A 26,150-nucleotide genomic window follows, 5' to 3' on the forward strand; every position below is an offset into this window, starting at 1 on the left:
GCCAGCCAGTGTACGGTGGTTGCAGGTCACAATACTAATAAGTTAGTTATCGCAAGCTAGTTATTATTATTACCATTTGGTATTTTACATCTTAAATTGCAATGCGATCTTTTGAAAAAGTAAAAATGGGATGCTGAAAAGTGAAAAGAAATTTGTTTTACAAAAATGGTAGATATAAGCAATACGTTGTTTCGCCTCTCACAAAAAGATTTTCTTTTTTTAAAAAAAAGCATTGTGTTAGTTACGTACAACAAAAACATAATAAACCACAGCAGACGTTTAGGAAATTACCCCTAACCCCGTCCCCACCTCTAAATTCCACTATTTACACTTTATTCTTTTTTCACGTTAATGTCATCGTTTACAAACATAACTTTCAAATTTAAAAAATAAAATTTTTATGATTATCGTTGGGGATCAGTTTGCAATTATAACGTTCTACTAAATTAAACACATACTTTGTGACCATCACCGAGAAAAATACTATCACGTGACCGGTGATTATTCCAGTTTAAAAAAAAAAAAAAAAAAAAAAGTTAAGGTAAATTTTTATTTTTTTTAATTTTTCCACAAGAACACAACTTGTTTCGGTACTCATGCAGGGAGTGATCCGTGCTGAAATAATAACATTATTATTTAAAAGGCCATTCTTAACATGGGGAGGGTGTTTTGTACCTGCTCTGTACTTTAACCTTACAATTGAATAAAAAAAACATAAAACTTTTATTAAACGTAGAAATACGATTTAAAAAATAGCGCGGATCAGTAAGTGCACTAGCACCCTTGTTTCTTTCAACAAGATGTTTTGTCTGTGTATATAAAGAACATACTGTTTTCCGTAAAATTATGCAAATAGGTCCATTCTTATAATGGCCATTTTCTTATAGTTGGGATTGGTTGTTTTTTTTTTGGGGGGGGGGTGCATATCAACCCTTTTCAGGTTATTTAATGCCGAATCCAGTGATTTTGATAGTTGGGACCCTAACAGGTACTACCACTCCGGGTCAGAGTGGGCCTGGGAGCAATGGCAATCAAAGGGTGGCTACACACTCCTCAAAGCCTGCAAGCTGGGGCCTCACCATATCCAGGACATTTAAGTTAAGAAGTCAGTAGAGAAGTGGGGGGTGTAAAAAAAAAAAAAAAGAAAGTGGAGGAAGGGAAGGAGACTATTGTTTTTGTTTTGCAAAACATGACTTAGTTGTGCAAATAATTAAAAAGATAAACAAAAACAGAAAGCTGTTAATGTAGGTGCATTGCATTTGTGTCAGGGAGTTATCTTCCGACAGCCTGATCTGGTTGCATCAGTATAGTATTTCAAGCGAGACGACGCGGATGAAATAGATAAGATAGATGAGAGGGGGGGGGGAGGGGGCGAAAGGAAGTCAAGAAAGTTCCCTTCCTAACCCCTTAAGACGGGAATAATCACCGGTCACCTGAGAGAGTCGCAATATTTTTCTAGGTGATGATGGTCAGTGGTCACAAAGTACGTGTTCAATTTAGTAGATCGTTAATTGAAAACTGATCATTGAAAAGAAAAGTTTTTTTTTTTTTATCTGAAAGTTAAGTTTTGTAAACGATGAGATTAACGTGGAAAAAAAAAAAAAGTGTAAATTGTGGAATTTAGAGGTGGGGGTCAATTTCCTAAACTCTGCCAACCATGGTTGTCTGCATTGGCTTGATAAAAATCCGGTGACAATCGACAATACAAAATTAAAATCGGGTTCCTGAAATGAAAACACTAATTTACATGGTGCTTGTTAAGATATAGTCAACAAATCGATTTTTTTTTAAATATATCGTTTTAAGAAAAAGTAATATTACGTACTTAATTGTCATGTCGAAAATAATAATATATCCAAAAATTACGAAAAATCGAGTAAAACAACTGCTATTGTGTTTTTAGTAATATTATATATTATCGTCATAGATAACAAATATTGCAGCCGTGACACAAGTAATCTAAACTATTCCTTTCGGAATTATGTCCCCTGCTTTTAGCATCCTCCTGTCTACTTAATATTTAAGAAAAATGAGATTTTACTCAATTTTCCGTAAAAATTACTTTTAACTATAAAAAAATTTCTATTCGATGAAATTTTTCGTAATTTTTTGATATTTAAAAAAAAAAAATTTCTTACATGGGGGTCACCACTTATCAAGGCCCGGAGGCCACTCAGGGATAAGGGTTATTGCGTGTACAGTAATCAATGAGATAGTATTGTAGTAATCATTAGTATTGGGGTTTTGATAGAGTGTCTTACTTAAGGGGGCGGTTTGTCAGGAGTTTGTTTATGTTGGACTTGAAGACGTCCAAGTTGTAGTCAGGTGGGAAACAGGCAAGCGGCAGAGAGTTCCACTGGCGTGCAGTTGTTCTAAGAAAGAAGCTTTGCTCATGGAATCTACGTTTGGATTTAGGCACAGATAAAGAGTGGGGGAAATTATTGACAGTAGTTTCAGCCAGACGGGTGTTTCTCGTGAAAGATTGGCGAGGGGGGGGGGCGAAGGATTGGAGCTCAGACGAGCATTTTTTGATCATGACAATTAAGTACAGAATATTGAGCACTTCTACACTATCAGAACGAAATTTTGTAGTCGATAAATGGAGTTTTCAGACAAAAAAAAAAAAAAACAATGGTTTCTACTGATTTTTTGTCAATTTTAATAATTTACAGTGGTAGCTCCCAAATTATGCAGTCGAAATTACCTGAATATTACTGAATTAATAATGACTTTAATCATGTTACCAAGTGAAAAATTGCGACCGTCTTTAAATCGAAACAGAAAATTACCTCCCTTTAGAATTCTTTGTCTTACATAAGCAAATACGATCGTTTCCTTTAAATTCTATTTCCTATTTTCTTTAATAAATAATTTTCTACCTTATCGATTTTCGTAATTTTTGGATATACTCATCTTAAAAATACGTGGAATACGTATATATCCTTGTTTTCATATGAAATTTAGTATTACGATTTCCGAAATTTCGTTCTGATAGTGTAAGGAGCGTCTAATATTGTTTTTGCTTAAAACAATTTTTTTTTAATTGATATGTTGACTGTATTTTAACAAGCACTAATTTTATTTTTAATGGTATTTTCTATTTTTTGAAAATAGTACTTTCAAGCTATATTCAAGCTTCACAATTAAATTGATAGGTACAGAAACACTCGACCTTCCTCATGTTAAGAATGGCGGTGCTTGCTAAGGTAGAGTTGACAGATTATTTTTTTTTCAATATATGGATTTTTAAGCAAAAACAACAGTACTTAATTGTCCCATCGAAAATAATGATATATATAAAAATTACGAAAATTCATCGAGTGGAAAATTATTCATAAAAGTATGGTACTCATGAGTACCATACACATCATGCACTTATTGATCCGTGCTGAAATAATAACGTTGTTATTTAAAAAGCCATTCTTATCATGAGGAGGGGAGGGTGTTTTGTAACTGTTCTGTACTTTAACCTTACAATTTAAAAAAAATATCATAAAACTCTAATTATTTTATTTTTATTTTTTATTTATTACATTGGGCGGATCGGTACCGCAAATTCTCATTTAATTAAAAGACTGAAAGTTTTGGGAGCTTTTTATTCCTTGGCCTTCGGGCTAGGATCACATAATTCTTGTTTGTCGTTCCCTTAAGCAATCCAATTTACCAAATTGTTCCATTGACGACTGTGCTCTGTACACTCTTTAACCCTTATCCTCGAGTGGCCTATGGGCCTTGATAAATGGTGACTTCTTTGTCAAAAAAAAAAAAAAAAAAAAAAAAAAAAAAATTTTTTTTGACCACTAATATGTTATTTATTTCGGTGCTAATGCACTTACTGATCCGCGCTATTTTTTAATCGTATTTCCACGTTTAATTAAAGTTTTATGATGTTGTTTTTTTATTATTATTATTTAATTGTAAGGTTAAAGTACAGAATAGGTACAAAACACCCTCCCCATGTTAAGAATGGCATTTTGAATAATAACGTTATTATTTCAGCACGGATCAATAAGTGCATGAGTGGGTACCTTTATTTCTTTCATTTTCAGTTAATTTTATTCAAGTACACATGGAAAAAAAAAGAATTTTATTTCATTTTAGTAAGAAAGATGACAGAATATTAATTCGTTCTTACTAAAATAATAACAGGAGAAATACATATTTTCTGGTAATAATAAAGTTCGTTTCATTTTATTTTATTTTCGCGTTTCCGATTCGATGTTTAAGTTTGATGGACGCGGACGATTTTGGCCAGGGTATTCCGATCAGCGGAGGAGAAATCCTTCACGACGGAGACAATTTTTATTTTTGTTTCTTTTCTCCACATTAAAAAACGACCCTGGTGTCTAACTCTGTCCCGTGGGGGGGCATTGTAAATAGGAACACCCAACCTCGAAAAGTACACTACATACTAAAACATGCTATCAGAATTATAATGGGGGTGATTATTCTCGTTCAGGTTCGCCGTTGTTTCGCACCGTTGGAAGATTAACCATTCCTGGAATTTTCATAAATCCCGTCACGGAGGCCACAACAAAGCACGTTGAAATCAAAACAAATAACAAGTCCTTCTGATTGACAAGAAATCTATCTATATAAATAAAGCAGTAAATATTTAACCGATAAACTATAAACTACTGGTCACATAACAATGAAATTAACAGGAAATAATAATCATACACCAAAGATGATTTATAACGAGTAAAATCTTTGTTTGGATGGATGAATATCGCGTACAGACATCAGCCATTAGCAAGTTAGTTGAAATGCAAAATGTTCACTTCAACTTGCCGACATATTTTTTACTTCTTTCTGCGTATACCCAAATTTATTAATTTCTTCAAGTTGTGTAATATCAAATCTTTCCTACCTACCTGTCGATAGCTCAAACGGTAGGGAACGCGGCTGCAGAGTGCAGAGAGCGCTGGATGTTTTCTTTTCGATTATAGCTGATGGCACTAAAGTCATTATTTTTTTTTTTTCTACTTTTAAAATTACTACTATATATTAGGTACAATATAATATTCAATAGAGAATTGGCTCTCTAATAATAAATACTAAATCTACATGAATTAAAATATATTTAAGCGTATTTTACGATCCAGAGCAGAGAGCACTAAATAAATACGAGTAAATAAATCCAATAATGCAAATTGAAATCAATACGAGTGATCACGGTAATCGTTTACGAGTGGATTTGGACTTCTATCAGTAATTTTATTTATCTTCCAGTTTTGAGCGATTATTCTCTAGATTCCGAAAGGTGACAGCCTCATATTCGCCATCTTTGTCGTTGTTTTAAGTGTTTGAGGACCGTAGTTTTGCACACTACTTGCATTTCGAATGAAATAAACAATCTAAAATAAGTTCAAACATACCAAAACTCATCCAGGTAGGTAGAAGAGTAGTAGCAAAATAAGTACTCTTCAGGAGTACTTATTTTGCTTTTGGTGGCATTTATTTGTTACATAGTTGTTTCTTTACCATTTTTCGTAAAAAATAAACAATAATAAATGCCCAAAAATGCAATATAAATAAATCTACAAGACGATTTTTATTTTGTGTGGACTGGTCGGCCTCGTTACCGCGTTTTATTAAGCTAACATCAACAACCATGGGGGTTTATCTATACACGCACTTTTACCTTTTTTTTCTTTAGAGAGGGGGGGGGGTAATAACCAGAACCAAAGGCAATAAAATAAAAAAAATAAAAAAACATGAAGAATATAAATAAAATATAATCCTTGGAACTTACTTGCCAGGAACTCTTGCAACGGTACTTTTTTTCCAGAAAGCCGATTTATTTGTGTTGTTGGTTGTACAAAAAAGATTCGGGACCGGATGACGATTTATAACCGCAGAAGACGAAGGAGTCGGGTGAATCTGTGGTTGTGTTTTAAGAATGGACATGGAGTTATTGCTACGGCAATTAGAAGACGGAGAAGTCGAAGACGAAGGGGTTGACATCACTGGCGGAAGGCCAGGGGAACACGGCTCCATGGACGGAGGAAGAAAATCAAGAATCCAAACCCCCGATCAAAACAAGACAGACACACAAAAATTAACTTAGACTATGCATACGTATACGTATATATTATATACAAAAAAAAAAATGGTGTTATTATTTTAAATAAGGACAACAAAATAATCTTTGTTGATGAAAAAAAAAAAATCAAAAAGGCTTCAGTTTTGTTGATCACCTCAAAAAGCTACAAGAGGGCGGAGGTCCGTGCCGACCAGCTGGACGATATTAAACAAAGCTAGATGCGTGCAAAAGGGGCCCTTCAATAACTTGTACATCGTTTAACCAAACCCTTAGATGCGTTACTACTCTTTGCTGGTCTCTCTAAAAGGTGTTATTGTGTGTGCGATCGCCTTGAAGAATTCCTTAGTTTACGACTTGTACGGTAATGCCTGCCTTTAATGACGTGCCCACCTCACAACGACGCACACACCAAACTCACACATTCGCAAAACAATATGGCCGACGACAACGACCGCACTGCGCATGTCTGCGCGATCAGCCGGTCGCCATGTTTTAGTCAAGTAAAGTACCAAAAAGTCTAATTTGTATACAAGTCACATCAACAAAAAATAATTTTCTTGGCTTTTTCGGCTAGGAAAAAAGTGCAGTATCTGTTCTGGTACTGTATTTCGTCTTTTTTTGTTCTGTGTCGGTAAAGGAGAAATGTTTTTGGACTTAGACAATTTTTATTTTCGGTCCAATCAAGAGTGCCCCTTTTTGGGGAGCGGGATTTTTCTCCACATTAAAAACTGACCTTTTGTCTAAAACTGCGCTCGTGTAGATACAAATAAATAGAAACAAACAAAAAAGGAAAATAGAAAGGACGTAAACTTTGTGAAACGTGTTTATGCGACCGGATTTTGAGTCTAAGGTGTCTAGTTGGTTATCCCCAAGTTTCGCGTGTTTTGTTTTTGTTTTTTTTGCAACTTCCGGTTTCTGCTACACGGTGAATGCTTTGGATAAGTTCCTTCTGATTAATGTTTACCAATTTACATGTTTTTTTTTTTTTTTTAATGATTTTATTTTTAATAAAATATATTACAATATTATAAAATGTATATTTACTTGAAATTTTTTTTTTTAATAGTTTGAAAGAAAAAATTTCGTTTCATTTTGTGAGAAAAAAATAAAATGCAGAATTTTTTATGTACACCAGTTTTTGTGATAAAATAATTGCAAAAAGAAAAATTTCAAACTAACAAGAAAATATATTTTTACTAGCAGACCGCACGGTGTTGCTCGGTCATAAAATACGCAGAATGTAAAAAATTTCTTGCCTACACACTCAATTTCCTCCCTGCAGAAGCAAATGAATTCCACAAACAAAAGCCATACCTTTAAACTCGAAATTTATTCACAAATAATAGCAATGAAAATTTTTTGGTTCTGGTATAGTCCTTTTGCAAAACAGTGGCCTGATTTGCTTCCATATGCATGGAGCCTTTAGTTCGAATTCCTATTGTTGGAATATTCATTGTTCCTTTGGAAAGATCCATGATGATCATGGAGAACACGGCAGGAATGATGGCACCTATGCGCGAGCCTTTCCCAGTCTCACACAAAAACACGCATTCACATCTCAAGCTATATTACTTGTCACGTACATACGCGCACACAAACATACGCGCGCACGCCCACACACGTACATATATTCACGTTCGCGTATATACACTCACATTTCACGTGTAGACACACACACATGCTAACACACACACATGTACTCACATACGCGCACACGTACGCACATGTAAGCACAGATGGACGACGTCACTTCCTTTCAAAGGAAATCCACGCATGCGCAAAAGACACACCGGAAACACCTATAAAAGGAAGAGACAAGCTGTTTCCAACCCTTTCTTTTCAGACCAGCTTCCTAGCTGGACGGTCTACGGACCAACAGTGTGCCTTTTCGGCATGCGCGCTCACGCGCGTATCTCACACCACTTGCTATTATGTGGGACAAAAAGCTAACAGACCGTATGTACACTTTATACGCTTTCTCTCTCCATGAAATGGATTGACTTTCTTACTCTATCTCCCCTTCGGTTTTGTTTCATCAACACAGACATGTGCGCGACTCTCTACCAAGCTTAACCCTCCCTTTCTACTGGCCGGCTTGCCACTTCGCGTTTCTCTATTGCATTCCCCTTTCCTTCCACGTGCGTAGTCGTCAACGACTGAATGAACACGTGTACACCCAAGACTTTCATTTCTCAACAGAAAATAAACAACATGTTTATTTTATTCCAGCATTTGAGTTCTTTGTTTCCTTCATTCAATTCGTTTCATTATTTTTTCTTGTAGCGAGTTAGGGTATTTATATCCTGGTCCGCAACACCTATAATCAGCATAATGTGAGTCCTTTGGGACTCAAGAAGAAATGAGATAAGATCCAATAACTGGATAATAACATGCCGAACAGTTGTAGAATGTCCTCCTTGATTTGAATAGATTCAACAAAATAAGTTGTCTCTGCTTGTAGAGATGTGTCCTTCGTTCACCGTCTGTTTGGTGCCCATGAAGGAATTGTCTTGGCTCCCTAGAGAGAGAACCGCTGTGTTTGAGTCTATCCTGTTCCATGTTTTTCTTAGACTGAAAAATAGACGCATGAATACAAAAAAGGCACCAAGTGAAATCACCTGACACATTCAAATTTAAACCAATCACAGACCGGCTACTAGAGCTGTATGGCCGGCCTAAACTCAGTTGATGCAATATCATCATTACCCTTAATTTCCAAGGGCACAAGGTTTTTTAAGGAATGGACCTGTTCGCACCCATTCTTAAGAACAACCGTGGAACGAACATTATTGTCGCTTCCAGTAATTAATTTAATTATTTTACCAAGATTCCAAAATTGTCTGGTTTTGTTGGGAGTCTTAATAAGTACTATCTCTCCAACAGATAACTTGGGGGCACAATTGCTCCCAATTTTGGCATCGACTTCTCTTAATGACAAGAGGAAATCATTATGCCAGATATGATTGAATTTTTCAACAAATTTATTCCTCATTTCGAGGGAATGTAATAAGGCAGTCCTATTTGGAGGGTCAGGACATAATTCAGCATCATAATTATTAATAAGCAAACGAGGTTGATATGCTGTTTGAAGAAAATGATTTGGAGTTAAAATACTAAAGTCTTTGTCAGCAGAAACAATATAAGTGAGGGGTCTGTCATTTATTGCCTTTTGCACATCAGAAAGTGCAGTCAGAAATTCAAAATAATCCAACTTTCTTCTGCCCAATAGTTTCCTCAAACATTGACAGTTTTAATTAGTCTCTCCCAGGCTCCCCCTTGCTAGGCAGATTAAAAGGGAATTGTTCGATGGACGATGTGTATGGATTTAAATTGTTCCTTCAGCTCGTCCAATTTGAGCACGTTCGATAACAATAACAATATTCATGCGTAGGGATACCAAATAAATTGGTAAAACTAAGAAAGGCCAGCAAAAAAGAGCGGGTGCTCATGTCCGGCAATAATTCCAAGTGAATTGCACACAAACTCATGCATGTAAAGAGTAATATGTACATTTTAACTTCTACCCTTCTAACTTTTATAGAAAATTGACCGGTGAAATCCACACTGACTTGTTTAAATGGGCGAACAAAGTTCACCTTATGAGCAGGCAATAATGATCCTGCAGTTGCCTTACAAGGCAGAGGATTTATTTTTTTACACACGGTGCAAGTACGCAAAAAGGCTTTTACAGCTGGTCTCCCCTGAGGGATCCAAACCCCAGACAGCCTTAACTTACTGAGGTTTGAATTAACCCCCATGTGGCAACAGTTAAGATGAGCTTCCTTAATCGCCAGTTTTGATAAATAATGATTTTTTCCCAACAAAAGGGGAAACTTGACCTCGAACGGCAGAATATCAGAATTCTGTATCCTTCCTCTGGTTCTAATTAACCCATCTTTATCAAGGAATAACCCTAAGGCAGTAACCCTAGGGGAAGGCACTTTCCCGGAAGGTTCTTTCAAGTAGCCTAGTTCATGTGAGAAGGCCTCCATTTTCATATTAGCAAATAGCAATAATTTGGCCTTATTAAAATTATCAGCACTATGGTGACGTAACAAATCATAAAATTTCAACACTTTTTCTAAGATGCTGATTGCCTTAGATAAGCTGAAATACCTTGTAATATCCAACGGGAAGGTATTTTCAGAAGGACGTGTCTCCTGAGAGTACAAACATGATACAACTTTTTTATTAGTTTCGTTTAGACAAGATAAGGATGAGATTGGCCAATCAATGCCATCTCTATTGAGCCATTCCAGGCCATACATCCAGAAATTGAATAACTGGGAAAATTTAGAAGTATTGATACCTCTAGTTAGAAGATCTGCCGGATTTTCCGGCGAAGAAACATATTTTAATTTCGGCAGAACGCCAAATTTAATAATAATATCTTCTGAAAATTTTTTGATCTCTGCGATCCTGTTTTCAATGAATATATTTTTCTTGGATCCTTTACCATTCAGGACCCACGAGAGTGCAAGTTGGGAATCAGATATCAGAAAAAATTATCAATGTTAAGGGGCCCTAGAGCACCCAAAACCTGAGGGGCTACCTTAAGGGCTAAAAACATAGCCAATAGTTCCAAAGTGGGAAGTGACTTCCCTTTGATTGGGGCCACTCTGGCATTTGCGAACAACAGAGAACAATTCGCTCCCTGTTTCGCATACAGGGTGAATCCGTACGCGTTTTTCGATGCGTCACAGAAACAAATAAATTCGACAGACTGATTTTCTGACAATACACACATGGGAAATTCAAACTTTCCCAAGTCAGTTAGATCCTTGGACTGGGTTTGCCACTGCTTATTGAGCTCTTCATCCCACGACAACTTGCTTTTCCAGATCGAACTGACAATGATCTTCCCGTGTATCGTGACGGGGAGAAGCATAGATAAAGGGTCATATACTCCTGATATTTGCGAAAGAATCCCCCGTTTGGTATTGACCTCAGGGTCCACTAGAATGAAAGAAAGTTTGAATGTGTCCTGAATAGGATCATATAGGTATCCCAATACCTTCTCAAAGGCTGGGAAGGGAGAAGAAATAGTTTGTTGCGGACCAGAATATAAAATACCCTAACTTGCTACAAGAAAATAATGACACGAATGGAATTGAAGGAAACAAAAACTCAATTGATGGATAAGATAAACGTGTCGTTTATTTACTGTTGAAAAAATGAATGTTTTAGATATAACATGTGTTCATGTCCGCGCGGGTGTAACCATCGTTTGTTGCTGGACTGGTGGTGTAGAAAGAAAAAGGAAATGTGTGTTCATCTCACTATCGTTTGTTCGCACGTGGGAAGAGAAGTGAGTGTTGTAGTGGAAATTGGAATGATAGTCCAGCGTGTAGACAAAGAAGAGGATATGAGAGTTGACATCAGTTAAACTGCGCGCCATGTTAGAAGTCAGCTACGCGGTGGTATTCTCAGGGACCAGTAGTAGATAGAGAGAGAAAGAGTGTAAAGGTGTACATACGGTCTGTTAGCTTTTTGTCCCACATAGTAGTAAATGGCGTGCGGTACACGCGGCCGGTCCGTAGACTGACCAGCTCGAAAGCTGGGCCGAAAAGAAAGGGTTGGAAACAGGGTCTCTTCCTTTTATAGGTGTTTCCTGTGTGTCTTTTGCGCATGTGTGGATTTCCTTTGAAAGGAAGTGACGTCGTTCATCTGTGTGCGTACGTGTGCGCGTGTGTGAGTACTTGTATGTACGTTAGCGTGTGTGTATATAAACGTGAATGTGAGTGTATGTACGCGAACGTGAATATATGTACGTGTGTGGACGTGCGCGCGTATGTTTGTGTGCGCGTATGTATGCGACAAGTAATATAGCTTGAAATGTGAACGTGTTTTTGTGTGAAACTTGAAAAGGCTCGCACAAGTTTCATCCTCCAACATTTTATCTTGTATCTTAGAACAGTTAGAATTGCAGGATTGTAAATCAAAGCCTGCCTCTAACAATCTGCTACGAACATTATTACAAATAGCAAGTAGGGACTCTCTGTCACAACTTGTGGTGACAAGATTATCCACATAAAAATTGTTGGAAATAGCATGCAATGCTACATCTTTTGCATATTTTTCCGCATGGAATTTCAAAATGAAGTTCAGAATGAAGGGGATAGCATTGAACACAAATATAATTGTTTTGTACCTGTAAGTACATAATTTGTCACCTTTTTTAAGGAAAAAACAAACTCTGTTTTTATCCTCTTCCAATTTCAGGTGAATTTGTAAGAAGGCCTTCCTTATATCACCTAGAAGGACATATTCGTTTTTCCTGAATCCCAGCAATAAATCCAATAAATTAGCAGATAAGTTCATGCACATGTAAGCAGCATCATTAATTGACGTCCCCTCATGATGTTTCAGGGAGCAGTTAAATACGGGACAAATTTTTGTCGTCACTCCAGTTCCCTCCTTAATAACGGGTATATGTGGAACTCAAATATAATCTTCATACTTCCTAGGCGGGACGAAAAACTGCTCCACTATTCCACATTCCTCATAATCCTCAAACACTTGGAGGTACTCATTATATATTCCCTTCCTTTCTAAGGACTCTGCTACTCTGCCCATTACCTTTAAAGAAGTCACAAAGGTACTTTTTACCAGTGGGATCCTTATTATGATGCCACGGTAAGTTTACGTAATATTTCCCCTCCTCCCATACAATGGATTTTTAGACTCTTCTATTTTTTCCTTGTCCACGGCCGATAACTTAACTTCTTCATCAATTCCTAATGAGTCGAGACTGAGCAACGTCTCTACCCCTCGTTCAACTGCGGATTTGGAGAAGAAAGGCTTCAATCCGTCCTCATAAGAGAGTGTCGAATTTAGAACAGAATTGATTAAATAGCAGTTGCATTGAGGGAGAGAGTTCACAACGCTATCAAAGGGAGGCGACTCTACCTTGTTCAAATCTTTATTTAAAAAATGTCGGCTCTTGCCAAACGGAATTATAAAATTTCCATGTCGCCATGCATTCGCATTAAGACACTAAATTAATCTGAGATTATGTAATTTACTCAGAAAGTCCAAACCAATAATACCCTTAATAGGAGTTCCGTTTAAATTCTTATAACCAGGACAGAGCTGGAAACCTTCTTGTCAACTTTATCGAAACTATCCAGTTCAAATTTTAAATTTAAATCACTGGAAAATAATGCCGCAAATTTAAAAGGATTTTGATCACCTAATTTTCTAGATATATTGTACTCCTGCAATTTCAAGGAGTCCCTGCCAATCAACGTGTTCACCACCATATCAGCCTTCTTTATGGTTTTATCAGAACACAATTTAAATAGAATTTCCTGGGCAAAAAACGAACGTTGACTCCTAGTATCAATCAAACAGAAAAAATAGATTGGTCATCCATGTGCTTTCATCGATATTCTAAGGACGAGAAAAATACTGTTCTGTGGTTCAGAATATGTTGTTCGGCCCACAAAGGACTTATTTCCTTTAGGACACATGACACTAAAATGGCCTTTCAACCCACAGACCGCACACGGATAAGGAAATCCCTTACTTTCCCCACAAACTGCATCTGAGTGTTCACCCAGACACCGAGTACATAATTTTAACTCTTTAGCTCGTCGGTATTTTGCCTTGAAGGAAGGAAATTTATTACAGTTCTTAATCGAATGGTCTGTAGCTTCACACAGCTTACATAATAAAGTGGCCTTCACCTCACGTGGGAAAGAAGACGCCATATTGGATTTCATCTTAGGTGAAGAAGGCACCAATTTTGGCGTGCAAATATCCCGCCGAACATCGAGCGGGGTGGCTAATAAAAATTTCATAATTTCAAACACATAATATTATTCAGAGAAGAGAATCTTTCACCACTTCTACTCATCAATTCTCTCCTTATAACATTAGAACATTTAGCAAATAATATGTGGGCTGGCTATCAATGCCCCTGATGCAAAAAAATCAGCAAAAAAATCTGTCCCATAGGATCTATCAAGTTCGGTCAAATCTCTCTTAACTTTTTCGAGAAATGACTTCAAAATTTTAAAATCCGTTATAAGAGATGGAGGAGGAATAATTTCCTCAAAACCCCGGTTTTTAATCAAATCAAGGTTTAAATATTTTTCCCTTAACAATTTTAGGTCTACATCATTTAAACTATCAGTGCAAAATTCGAATTTGTCCAGAAATTTCTGAACGAAAATTTATCATCTATGGACATTCCGGAAAACCTTGGACAGTCCAATTGCATTTTTACAGGCATAACCGTCGAAGCTTGCATAACTTGATGTGCATCTAATTTTAATTTACACAAAAGCAATTTTTCTTCTTTTTCCGAAGAAAACGTTTCTGAAACCTCACAAAGCTGCAGTTTCTCCTCTTCTTGAATCTTGACTAGAATTTGGTCTAGCAGGTCATCCAAGTTCCTTAACCAAACTTTAATTACTGCTTCTCAGGACTTGAAAAAATCTGGTGATGGGTCGTTAACTTCCAACCACTTTACCACACTATCAATGCGAAACCTTTTGGCATCCCATTTAGACATAAGTTCCTTTAGGGGCATATTCTTCCCTTGAGAACAATTAATAAAATAACCGAGATATAATTATCTGCAATATTAAGGTGGTGAAAACCGCCAATATTATTCCAAAACGGAATTATGTAATCACAAATAAACATGTTAACGAAATGGCCGCCAGTGATTAATTTACCCCAAAATTAGGACTAATGCTCTAAGAAATATGATCGAGTTACATTTTTATAACCGAATTCGAAATTCCCAAGCTACCAATGATGCCTAACAAGTGGGGGGAGGTTAAAAAAATATTTTATCTTTTCTTCTTTTTTTTGTTTGAGGTAACATCTACAGTTTCTAAGAATTACGTTAAAACTTATCAAAAATAATCTGCTCAAATTATGAAAAAAAAATCTGTTTGTCTTAAATCAAGAATTTACACAAATTATAACTAATCATTACGCATGGAGCCTTTAGTATGAATTCCTATTGTAGGAACGTTAGTTCGTTGTTCCTTTGGAAAGATCCATGATGATCATGGAGAACACAGTGGGAATGATGGCGCCTATGATCAGACATAATGTGACCCCCTTGGGACTCGAGAAGAAATGAGATAAGATCCAATATTTGGATAATAATATGCCGAACAGTAGTAGAATGTCCTCCTTGATTTGAATAGGTTCAGCAAAATAAGTTGTCTCTGCTTGTAGAGATGTGTCCTTCGTTCACCGTCTGTTTGGTGTCCATGAAGGAATTGTCTTGGCTCCCTAGAGAGAGAACCGCTGTGTTTGAGTCTATTCTGTTCCATGTTTTTCTTAGACTGAAAAATAAACGCATGAATACAAAAAAGGTGCCAAGTCAAATCACCTGACACATTCAAATTTAAACCAATCACAGACCGGCTACTAGAGCTGTATGGCCGGCTTAAAAGAAAGATGGCGGTTGTATATGGAATTTCTCACAATAAATATATTTTAATTCATACAGAAAGGGAGACGTGCATGCGAGTATTATGTTTTTTCTAAACTTCTTATCAGTAAAAAAAAAAAAACAAATACTCGAACTGAGATTGAAACCAAAACCTAAAGACAGTGAGTCAAGTACAATAACTATTATACCAGCTTAACACAATCTTTAAAATGTATTTTCAAACATTGTGAAACAGTTGATGAACAGATAAAAATCCGATGACCCTAAATATTAATTTTTCAATTTTGATCCCTTTTCCGGATAAAAACCGATGAAAAAATTTTCCACGTGTCTGAATACCTATATACCAAATTTCAAGTCTATAAATCAAAAATTCGTTGAGTATATAGGTTGAGAAGTGTCTACACACACACACACACACACACACATTCTCACTTTTATAGATATACAGATAAACTATAACAGATTTGTAAACTATTTTTCAAATATATTCTATTAAAAATAAAATCATTCTTTAAAAAACATTTCAATGTAAATATATGTTTTTTTTTATTCAAAATAAAACATTGTAAAAAAAACAGTCAATTTCGTTTGCTTATTTTAAAACTGGTAAACATTAATCAGAAAGGACTTTTCCAGGGTATTCACCATGAAGCAGAAGGGTCAGCAGAAACCGGAAGTCAAAACAACCCACTGAACTTGGGGAAAACCTTCTAGTCAACCTGAAAAATATATACAAAAGCAGACACCAATCGATTTTATTTTTTTTTTACACGGTGGTCACCACTTATCAAGGCCCGGAAGCCACTCAGGGATAAGGGTTATTTTTTTTTTTTTTGTTTCACTACAAAACAAAAAGATTTCAAATGACACGAAATATTAAACATGGCAAATATGTTATTTGCCATGTTTAATCGTAATTGGAAAAATTATAGGCACTTTTTTTTTTTTTTTACACAGTGATCACCACTTATCAAGGCCCGGAAGCCACTCAGGGATAAGGGTTATTGCACGTACAGTACGTTAGTGTGGAGATTTGATGAAGTGTTTACTTAAGGGGGCGGTTCATTAGGAATTTGTTAACATTGGACTTGAAGACATCCAAGTTGTAGTCAGGTGGGAAGCAGGCAGACGGAACAGAGTTCCACAGGTGTGCAGTTCTAAGAAAGAAGCTTTGTTCATGGAATCCACGTTTTGATTTAAGCACAGATAAAGAGTGGGGGAAATTTTTCACAGTGGATTTAGCTAGACGGGTGTTTTTCGTGAAAGATTGGCGAGGGGGGACCAGAGATTGGAGTTCAGACGAGCACCTGCCATGGAAATAACGATAAAACATGGACAGGCTCGCAACGTCTCTTCTGTGGGAGAGGGGTTGCAGGGTATACAAAAAAGAATGGTGGAAGTATGCAGAAAAAGATAAACCACCGAGAAGTTGGCAGGATACATTGGCACTTTCAAATCAATCAATCAGCTACAGAATGCTGCAAGCGACAGAAAGTTTTGGAGAAAATTAATATTAAAATATGTTGAGGACATTGCAAAGGCTGCTGCAAAGAAAGTGGGCTCCCTTTATTGTGCTAGAAGGCTACTCACACCTAAGAGTACAAAGCCACCATTCGCCCATGCATGGAGTATTGTTGCCACATCTGGGCTGGTGCATCAGCTACTAGTCCCTCCCTTTTGAATAGGGTCCAAAAAAAGAGTCTTTAATCTAATAAGTCCCACTTTGTCAACTAAGCTCCAACCCCTGTCCCATCGCCACAATGTTGTATCCCTGTGCCTGTTTTACAAATATTTTAATGGAATGTGTTCTGATGAACTCATTGCTCTTGTGCTCCCTCAATGTACGTATCCCCGACAAACCTGCTTAGCAACAAAATCACACCCCTTCACTGCTGAGGTCCCTAAATGCCAGAAAGCTTTCTGTGCTTATAGTTACTTCACTCGAACAGCTAGACTTTGGAATTCCTTTCCTGCTACCTGCTTCCCCAACTGTGCTGATATGCAGAAGTTTAAATGTAATGTAAATCAACATCTTGTTAATCTTTCCTAGGCATGGCCCCATATAGTAGCCCCTTACATCCAAGTGGCGATATGCTTTGTTAGGGCTGAATGTGAGTAACAAAAAAAAATACCTGATAAATTATATTCTGCAAGATGTAAAGAAAATGGTTGACGATTAACAAAAAGAAAACAGTCTCTTTTATTTATAAACAAATGTTTGTTTATTTTTTTAAAAACCTGCATTGAATTGGCTTACTAAACTTACATTTCGAATTTTCATTTAACAGCGCTTTTCACGAAGAGAACATATCCTTATATAACTCCTGTGTGCAACAACGCATATCTTCTAACCTGGATATTTGTAAATCACCACTGATAACACCGAACAGGTCTTGTTTATCTTAGGGATAAATAAGACGAAAAAAAAAATATCTATCCTGATGAAGATGTTATTATGTTGAAAAGTACTTTAATTTATAAACAAATAAATAAAATAAATATGTATTAGATACGTTTGAAGCCAAAACAACACATTATTACAAAATATTATTTGTTTGAAATTTATATTGAAATTCATAAGTATATTTCGAAGATATACTTCATCATTAGTATGTCTTTCTTTCTTTTGCCATGTTGTTGTTGAAGCACAGAATCAGTAGAAGTCCATTTGCTGTTTTCACGGTAGTCTTTTCCAATGTCGGAATGGTGCGTTGGTCACGTGGAATTCATGTTAGGGTTTGTGTTCCTTCATAAAAGCGCTAGTTGAGACAGATGGAATTATTAGACTAGCTGACAGGCTATTTTTGTTGGGTTAAGGGAATATTGGTGTCTGTCTATTTCAGAAGACATATGGAATTTGTGAACTAGCTGACAGGTTTTTTGCGTTGGGTTGAGGGAAATATTGGTTTCTTTCGGTAGTACAAAGAGTTAGAATGGTTGGGCCAGCTTACAGGCTGTTTGTGTTTCTGTCAGTCACAGAGACAGATGAACTTGCTTTATAGAATCTTGGCTTTCAATTGCTTGTTCAAATGTTGGCAACTAGCATGTGTCAGCAACTTAACCTTTGACATCTTACATGCTGTTAAAGAGATTTTTCTTGTGCTTGGACATGCTGTTTAGTCTCTAGCAGAAGTATTGACCATTCTCTATCCACCTCCATGGCCAAATTTGGCATAAACGCACCTGTTGGGTAGCAAAATTCCGTTGATGGAATAGGAACTAGTTTATTATCATAGCAGATGTTGCAATATTTTGGATTTGTAATGGAGTATATATTTAAATGCTGCCCACATCAGCATTATGTGGCACAAGGCCGGAAAGTGGGAACCCCGCAGGCTCCCCTAAAGGAGGGGCACTCCTGCAATTTTAAAAATTGCCTGAGTAACCCCGTCGGCATTCCCCAGTCAGGGCGCCTCAGGCAGCAAGCAATAAACTTGCCCCACCGGAAAGCCCGGTGGCAAGGCCTGGGAGGGTGGACCTCCTAGGTATTACCCAGGCGGCGTACCTCAGTCCAACAGGTGCTTGGCCGGTTCCCGGCCCCTCACCTGTTGGGCTGAGTGTCAAGTGACGAATCCTTGACTTGTACTACCCTGTCTCCCTGCAGCCAAAGCCGCTAGGAGACACATCCGATCACAGCAGACGCAGTAATAGGGTATGATCCCACACAGTCGGACGATTCTATTTATAAACGATGCTGCTAGGAACTGACGAATCAAATTAATTCATGTTCTGCCACCAACCAATCAGAAACCAGAATTGGTTCATAAATATTAAACCTTTTCTGGAGCAATTTCATATGTTTTTTTTCCCCCCTGTCTCGACACGGTAAGAATATTTTGCTCTGTGGAACTGTCTACTGCAAACCAGTCACCTCTCAAAACTTATTTAGAACAACGAACCATCGGAAACTTTTCTGAAAGTAAACATGGCTTACACTTGTAGAGCAGAGCTCACACATACTTTGGCTAAAGATTGCTATGTGGGTGAAGGAGGAAGCAGCCTCAACCTGCCCAGGATGGAGGTCACACTGAGATCCAAAAGAAGAAAATCACTATTGTTTTAACTCCTTGTTTCATGCCAATACTTTTCATTTAACAAGCTGGATTTTTTTCTTTCAACAGCAATGTCATGAGAAAAACAGCTTTGCAGAGATTTTTAAATGTCGCCACTCAGTCAACCAATCAAAATGTTTCCCACATAAATTAAATATGCAAGCAGTTAAACCACTTATGATATTATTAACGCCAGGACATTTTCTTTAAAAAAAAAAAAAAAAGAAAAAATTGGAAGATTTATTTTAGTCTTTCTGTCAAATAAAGGCGGCATTACCTCCCTCCAAACCCACTAAAAAAGCATACTTCCAAGCCTGTTAAGAGACCTGCATAGGGATGTTTTAAACAGTGCTCTGGAGGCCACCTTAGTTTTATTTTGCGTATGTCTTTTTATTTAAAATGTTATTATTAAAAAGTATATAATGTTCTTTGTAATAATTACATAATATTTATACAAAGTAAAAAAAAAAAAAAATCTTAATCTGGATCCAAATTTACAATCTTTTGAAAAATGTTCTGATGATATATTTATTTACATGCTACCTGTCCTAACGTGGCAGTGCCTGGGACGCAATGAATTTATTTTAGTTTTTAATTTTTATTAAAAAGCAATAAAATTTTAATGTGCTTCTGCAGTTTGTCGACAGTGCTATTTTTTTAGATAGAATTTTCAAGTTGAATTCAATTGTTACAGCATCTTTTGTTTATTAAATTGTTAGATGAAAGTACAGAATAGTTCATGTAGACTCCACTAAATATTTCGAAATATTATATAACACGGATATACTACCAGACCAACTTTCCCAGGTGACCACTGTGCAAATATAAATATGTGTATAAGAAATATATGAATATGTACACATGTATTTGTAAGTTGTATTAATAAAACTTTCTCACCTGCTTCAGCTTGTCTTTCTGTTACCTCTGCATTGTACTGCCTTCTACACATTTCATTTAACTACATATTTATGTCTGGTTTTGGGTTTTTTTTTAATATAGTTACGATTTTTTTAAATATACTTTATTTAAATATCCTTTGTTTAAACATGCACAATCTATTACGATCATCGCTGATTTAAAAATAAATGTTTCGGCAATATCATTTACTGGATTCATATTTATTATGTTTGAATTTAATGTTTTTTTTAACAAATGTGAAATATTCACATTTTAAAACTGCTAAACTTTTTTCTGTTGCACATTCACCTGAATAAATAAACATAAAATATAGTTAAAAATGAAAATAGTTTAACAGTTTTAAAATGTGAACATTTCGCATATGTTAAAAAAACAATAAATTCAAACAACATAATAAGTATGAATCCAGTAGATGATATTGCCAAAATATTTATTTTTAAATCGACGACGCTCGTAATGGATTGCGCAGGTTTAAATAAAGTATATTTAAATAAAGTACATTTAAAAAAAACCTGTTTGAAAAAAGTATGTCTAATTACTGGAAGAAATGTACAAAGTAAGTGAGTGAGAGAAAGGAAATAAATGTTTAGTGTTTTTCTTTGGCATCGCTGTTAAATGTTTTTTTTCTTCAGCATAAAAAGAAATGCAAAAAGCGAATGAGAGAGAGAGAGAGAGAGAGAGAGAGAGAGTTGGAAAGAATACATACAAAGAGAGAGATAAGGAGGGAGAGACATAGACAGAGAGAAAAAAAGGAAATTCACACTGGTGTAAATGTTGTTGACGTGGTAAAATGTAAGAAAATGAATTTATTCAGAAGGCAAATGTAGGTCTTATTGCGACGCCATATTTAAATGGTAAATTAGCGTTCATTTAGCATGCGAATACCATTAATCTGGAATATAGAAATGGTCAGAGCTCAGCCAATCAGAATGAGTGGAATTAGTCTGAAGAGACTTTATTATATTTGAATCAGAAAAGGGAAAGATTATATTATGCCTATGAGTTTATGATCCAGTTATGAAGGGTGGAAGCACAATATACATATAATGTGTATATTTCCTCCTGGTGTTGACTGGGGGCAGTAAGATGACTTGATATTTAGAGGGAAAAATAGGAACTACTTCCTCTAAAGATGGTTGCGATTATGATGATGTTGCTCCTAGGGTGAAATGTAGGATTTTAATGCAACGACTAAATGTGTCTAAAATGACATTTCTAAAGTTGCATAAGATAGTGGCTAATAGTCTACACATAATAAATTTGTATGTGGCATCTGTTGTTGCAAACCTACAATACTTTTGTCTAGAGAGGAATTTTTGCAATCAAAATATTATATATGGAGATTAATAATTAAATATGTGATTATATTGTTTTAAATAAAAAAAAAAAACTCCCTGTATATTGTTTGTATAGTAACATAATGGTGATTAGGAAAATTTTTTTAATGTAGTATAGGGTTCGAGAGCATTTTACCAATCTTGCCTAAAGGAATATGCGGGATTGCTAAGAAAGATAGAAACTTGGTAAAATCCAAACGATATGTCATCCTATTATTTTTCTAGCTGTATATACCCAGGTTGAAATAGTATACGTCATATATGACGTCATCTGCTATAACATCATATATTGCGAACAAACAAACAAGAACAATTATATTATAATAGATATCGTATTTATATATAGGGGAGGATATAAAGGATATTCGTTGGTTAAATATTGAACCTTTAACAACTGTAGAATATCCTTTTCATTTATATATATTTTTAAACAAAAACAAAGAAATAAAAACAATTTAAAGAATCGTTTTGGGGATCGGAAAATTTATCTGATACCAATTCCGACATCCTCAAAAATTCTGATTTTTCCGATTTTCAATTCCCATTCTGATTAAATGTCCCAACACTAGATTCCATGAACAAAGCTTCATTCTTAGAAGTGCGCGCCTTTGGAACTCTCTTCCGTTTGCATGTTTCCGACCTGACTACAACTTGGATGTCTTCAAGTCCAACATAAACAAATTCCTTATGAACCGCCCCCTTAAGTAAGACACTTTATCAAATGTCCATTACTATATTACGATATTATCCCATTGATTACTGTACACGCAATAACCCTTATCCCCGAGTGGCTTCCTGGCCTTGATCAATCACTTAACTTTGGTGATCCACTGAGGGCTAGTGTGTCATCATGATTATGCTGTACTGAGTATAACTTAATTATTTGAGAACTGAAACGGGTCACCTTTATACTAACTTCGAAATATAATCATATGTGTGAAGCGTAACGTAGCATACAGCCAAGCATATTTGCAAAGTGTGTCATCTCCACCCAACACAAAGGCCGAGAAACATGGACTTGGTCACGCTTGACTGATTTCTGTAGGGTTTCTCATTGCAGACTTGATTTCTGTTCTGAACCTTGCATGTCCTTATTTAGCTATATACAGGGTGGAATGATAAAAGTGTCCCCCCCCCCTAAAGAAAACAAAACTACAGCTTTATTTTAATACTTTAATTGAAAAAATCAATTCAGGTAACTTGATTATGTACTAGAGCTAATATCTATTCAATGTAGCCGCCTTCAGCCTCAACCATTGCCTTGATATGGGTCTGGAGCTTGGAGCGTGCCTTTTCCACAAGTGCCAGCAGGAGCTTAGTGAATGCTCAGTGCATGGTGGCGATCAGGCTGGCCTGGGTGTTGTAGGAGGTCATGTTGGTGATGTTTTCAACATATAACCAAACGAAATAGTTCAGTGGGTTCAGGTCGGAGAAGGGGGGGAGATGAGACAATGGTGCAAAGTCATAGCACTCCTTCTGAAGCCAAGCCTAATTCTCTTTAGATTTGTGTGCAGGCACCGAGTCCTGCTGCCATACTCAGGGTCTGCCAGCGGTACCAGGATATCACTACACTTTTCAGTACATCCATTTGCATTTTGAGAGTGCTGGTAATGCTCCTGTTGTCATAACTTGGATCGGTAGAGAGCATGAGTTGTACAGTGGCGCATCTCCGACCTCGCTTGTTGAACATTGTGTAACTTTCACACATGATAAAACGTTCCTATCGTTCTTGAGATTTGTACACAACTGGTCAACTAGTAGATGGTCTGCAACAAAAAGAAAACCGGTTTTCAGCAAACGGAAATGGAATCATGCCGTCTGTACGATGGTGACAATTTTATTATTCCACGCTGTATATCTTTTTTCATTGTACACACAAAAACAAAAACAAATAATAGTATGCAACGAGCTGTACTGATCCAATGTTGCCTGGGATACATTGCATTAAAATTTATTTAGTTTTTTTTTTCTTTTACTAAAGAGTAAATACTTATCAAGGCCCAAAGACTAATTGAGGACGAAGTTCAATGGTTTGTGTCAGATGGAAGTGAGACTAACACCAGACGATAAATTGAATCTATTCTTCTTATCCAGTCAATAGATGTCCTAAGTAAATTGCAATTGTATTTTGTCACCGGCCCCGAGGATTGAATCTTAAACTTCCAGAAGAGTGTAACTTTTACACCTGATTTTTATCAAGTAGTTTACCCACTTTGAAATCGACCGAAACATTGTGAAAATAACATCTCATATTGCTTGGGAAGTGATGGTGGTCTAGTGGTTAATGGCACGGACTGATGACCTGGATATTCCAAGTTCGAATCCAGTTCATTCCACAAAAATCACTTTCAATTAGGATACTAGCAACCTTGTCATGGTCTCTCGATGCAAGTAACTAATGTCTTTCTATAAAGAATTCTGACTACAAAAATATCACTAATCCCTTTCTATTGGACACGTTCCAAAAAAAACTCTCCAATCAAATAGGTCCCTCTGTTATATAGTGAATATATAACGTGTGTGTGTGTGTGTGTGTGTATATATATATATATATATATATATATATATATAATAAAATTTATCTAGTGTTTCCTTTTCAGATTAAATATGTTTTTAACTCATTTCAAAGTGTTTTTTAACATATTTTATTAACTGTTTGCTCATATATATATATATATATATTAACAAAAGTACCCATCGTTGACTGGGTTCAAAAACAGCCTACAGAAAATGGATTCTGATTTATGAAAGTATGATAGGTTATGAAAAGGAAGGGTTGTAAAGAGATAGCTTCGAATTTGGGGGTATCAAAACCAAAGCAAAATATGATGAAAGTAAAAATAAAATAGATAAACCCCATAATTTATTATACCATACCTGTTCACACTGAAACACTTATCACAATATTCTGTGGATCTATATTAAAAAACCTTGTTAAACTTTGTAACATATTTCCATTCTATGGAGGCCATGTGCGAACGAACACCCCATAATTTTATTATACCATATTTCTTCAGACTGAAACATAATTATCAAAGTATACTTACGCAGATAGATATGAAAAGTCTTTATTAAAGTTTGTGCCTATTTCCATTCTATGAGGGCCAGGCGCGTACGCACCCCACAATTTTAATGAATCATTGTTATGCCAAATCAATCATACCCATTCCTGTGTCTCGATACATCTTCTATCATTATATCTGATCAGTTTTCTATAATAGTCAACCACATAGGAGCCTATTCGTGACCAGACACACACACAGATGGTCAGGTTTATATTATCTATATATATAAAAGCAAAAATGTATGCATACATGTATGTATGTTTGTGTGTATGTTTGGAAAAAGCTCCATCCTTTGCTTGAAAAATAGCGAAAAATTGGCCAAAAACGTTAACTTTTTCACCTCGAAATCAACAATTTTCGACAGGGGGGGGGGGTCAACAAAAACGGTCCTCTTGTGCCTATTTACTATGCCTCCCCACGGGACAGAGTTAGACACCAGGGTCGTTTTTTAACGTGGAGAAAAGGTACAAAAATAAAAATTGTCTCAATCGTGAAGGATTTCTCCTCCACTGAAAGAGAACAAGAAATAGAAGTGCAGCATCTGAAGAACAGATACTACACTTTGATCTTGTGACAATGACCGATTCTACGCATGCGTCAGATAACGTTGTGACCTGATTTACTTTAAATAGTTGAAAAACTGAACAAATTTCATGTAAGTCGCGTTAGCTCAGTTTGTTAAGGTGTTGGTTCATTACCTAAACGTTTTGGGTTCGAATCGTGGTGTGAGATTTTTTTTTTTTTAGTTTTTAAATTTAAATATTGAACCAGTGTTTCGTTTTTCTGCTTTTGTTTTTTTTTTTTACTTCACTTATTATTAGCGACACCCAAAAACACCCGGGTACCCACCGATTTTTTAAATTTTAATATCGAAACAGGCTTATTGAAGCCATTTTTCATGAGTTCGTTTTTCTGTTTTCATCATTCGTTTGCCTTACGTTAGTTTTTTTTGTGTTTTTTCCCGCTTAAGTGTTAACGTTGTTTTCTTTTTTTACTTCGCTTATAACAAACAAACCTACGTTGTCGTCGTCGTCATCGTCATCGTAACGCTGGACAACTTCCGACCGCGCACCTGTCAATTTCGTTCGTAAATAAATTCCAACATCTTTCACTAACTCATTCTGGCTGGCCGATTTTATTTTCAAACTTCGCCTCAGGGCTTCGGGTTCGACCCTAACCCCCCCCCCGAGTTCTTTTTTATTTAACACCACACACACCTACAAACACCCGGGCAACGCCGGGTACCCCCGCTAGTAGATATATAAAGTTCAAGTGTTAGCCCCAGGTAGTGGGCCTTTGATTTCTGAGAAC

The 26,150-nt window shown here is 36.3% G+C and overlaps 1 protein-coding gene across 14 annotated transcripts in view; it reads right to left on the reverse strand.

Moving 5' to 3' along the window:
* LOC145240046 (TBC1 domain family member 22B-like) overlaps window positions 1-6,963 on the reverse strand; it is a 128,306-nt gene extending 121,343 nt beyond the window's left edge. For 7 of the 14 annotated variants that reach the window (XM_080103642.1, XM_080103643.1, XM_080103639.1 and 4 more), the window contains exon 1: window positions 5,756-6,957. In XM_080103642.1, the coding sequence (XP_079959768.1) occupies window positions 5,756-6,000 (245 nt within the window). In that variant the 5' untranslated portion in view covers window positions 6,001-6,957. Of the gene's footprint in view, window positions 1-5,755 lie in introns of all 14 variants that reach the window. The other 7 variants (XM_080103653.1, XM_080103649.1, XM_080103650.1 and 4 more) reach the window with 3 other exon arrangements.
* Window positions 6,964-26,150: the final 19,187 nt, after the last annotated feature.

Source organism: Euprymna scolopes, chromosome 19 (assembly GCF_053919585.1).
Source record: "Euprymna scolopes isolate OS-2025 chromosome 19, ASM5391958v1, whole genome shotgun sequence".
In the NCBI taxonomy this organism is placed as follows: domain Eukaryota; kingdom Metazoa; phylum Mollusca; class Cephalopoda; order Sepiida; family Sepiolidae; genus Euprymna; species Euprymna scolopes.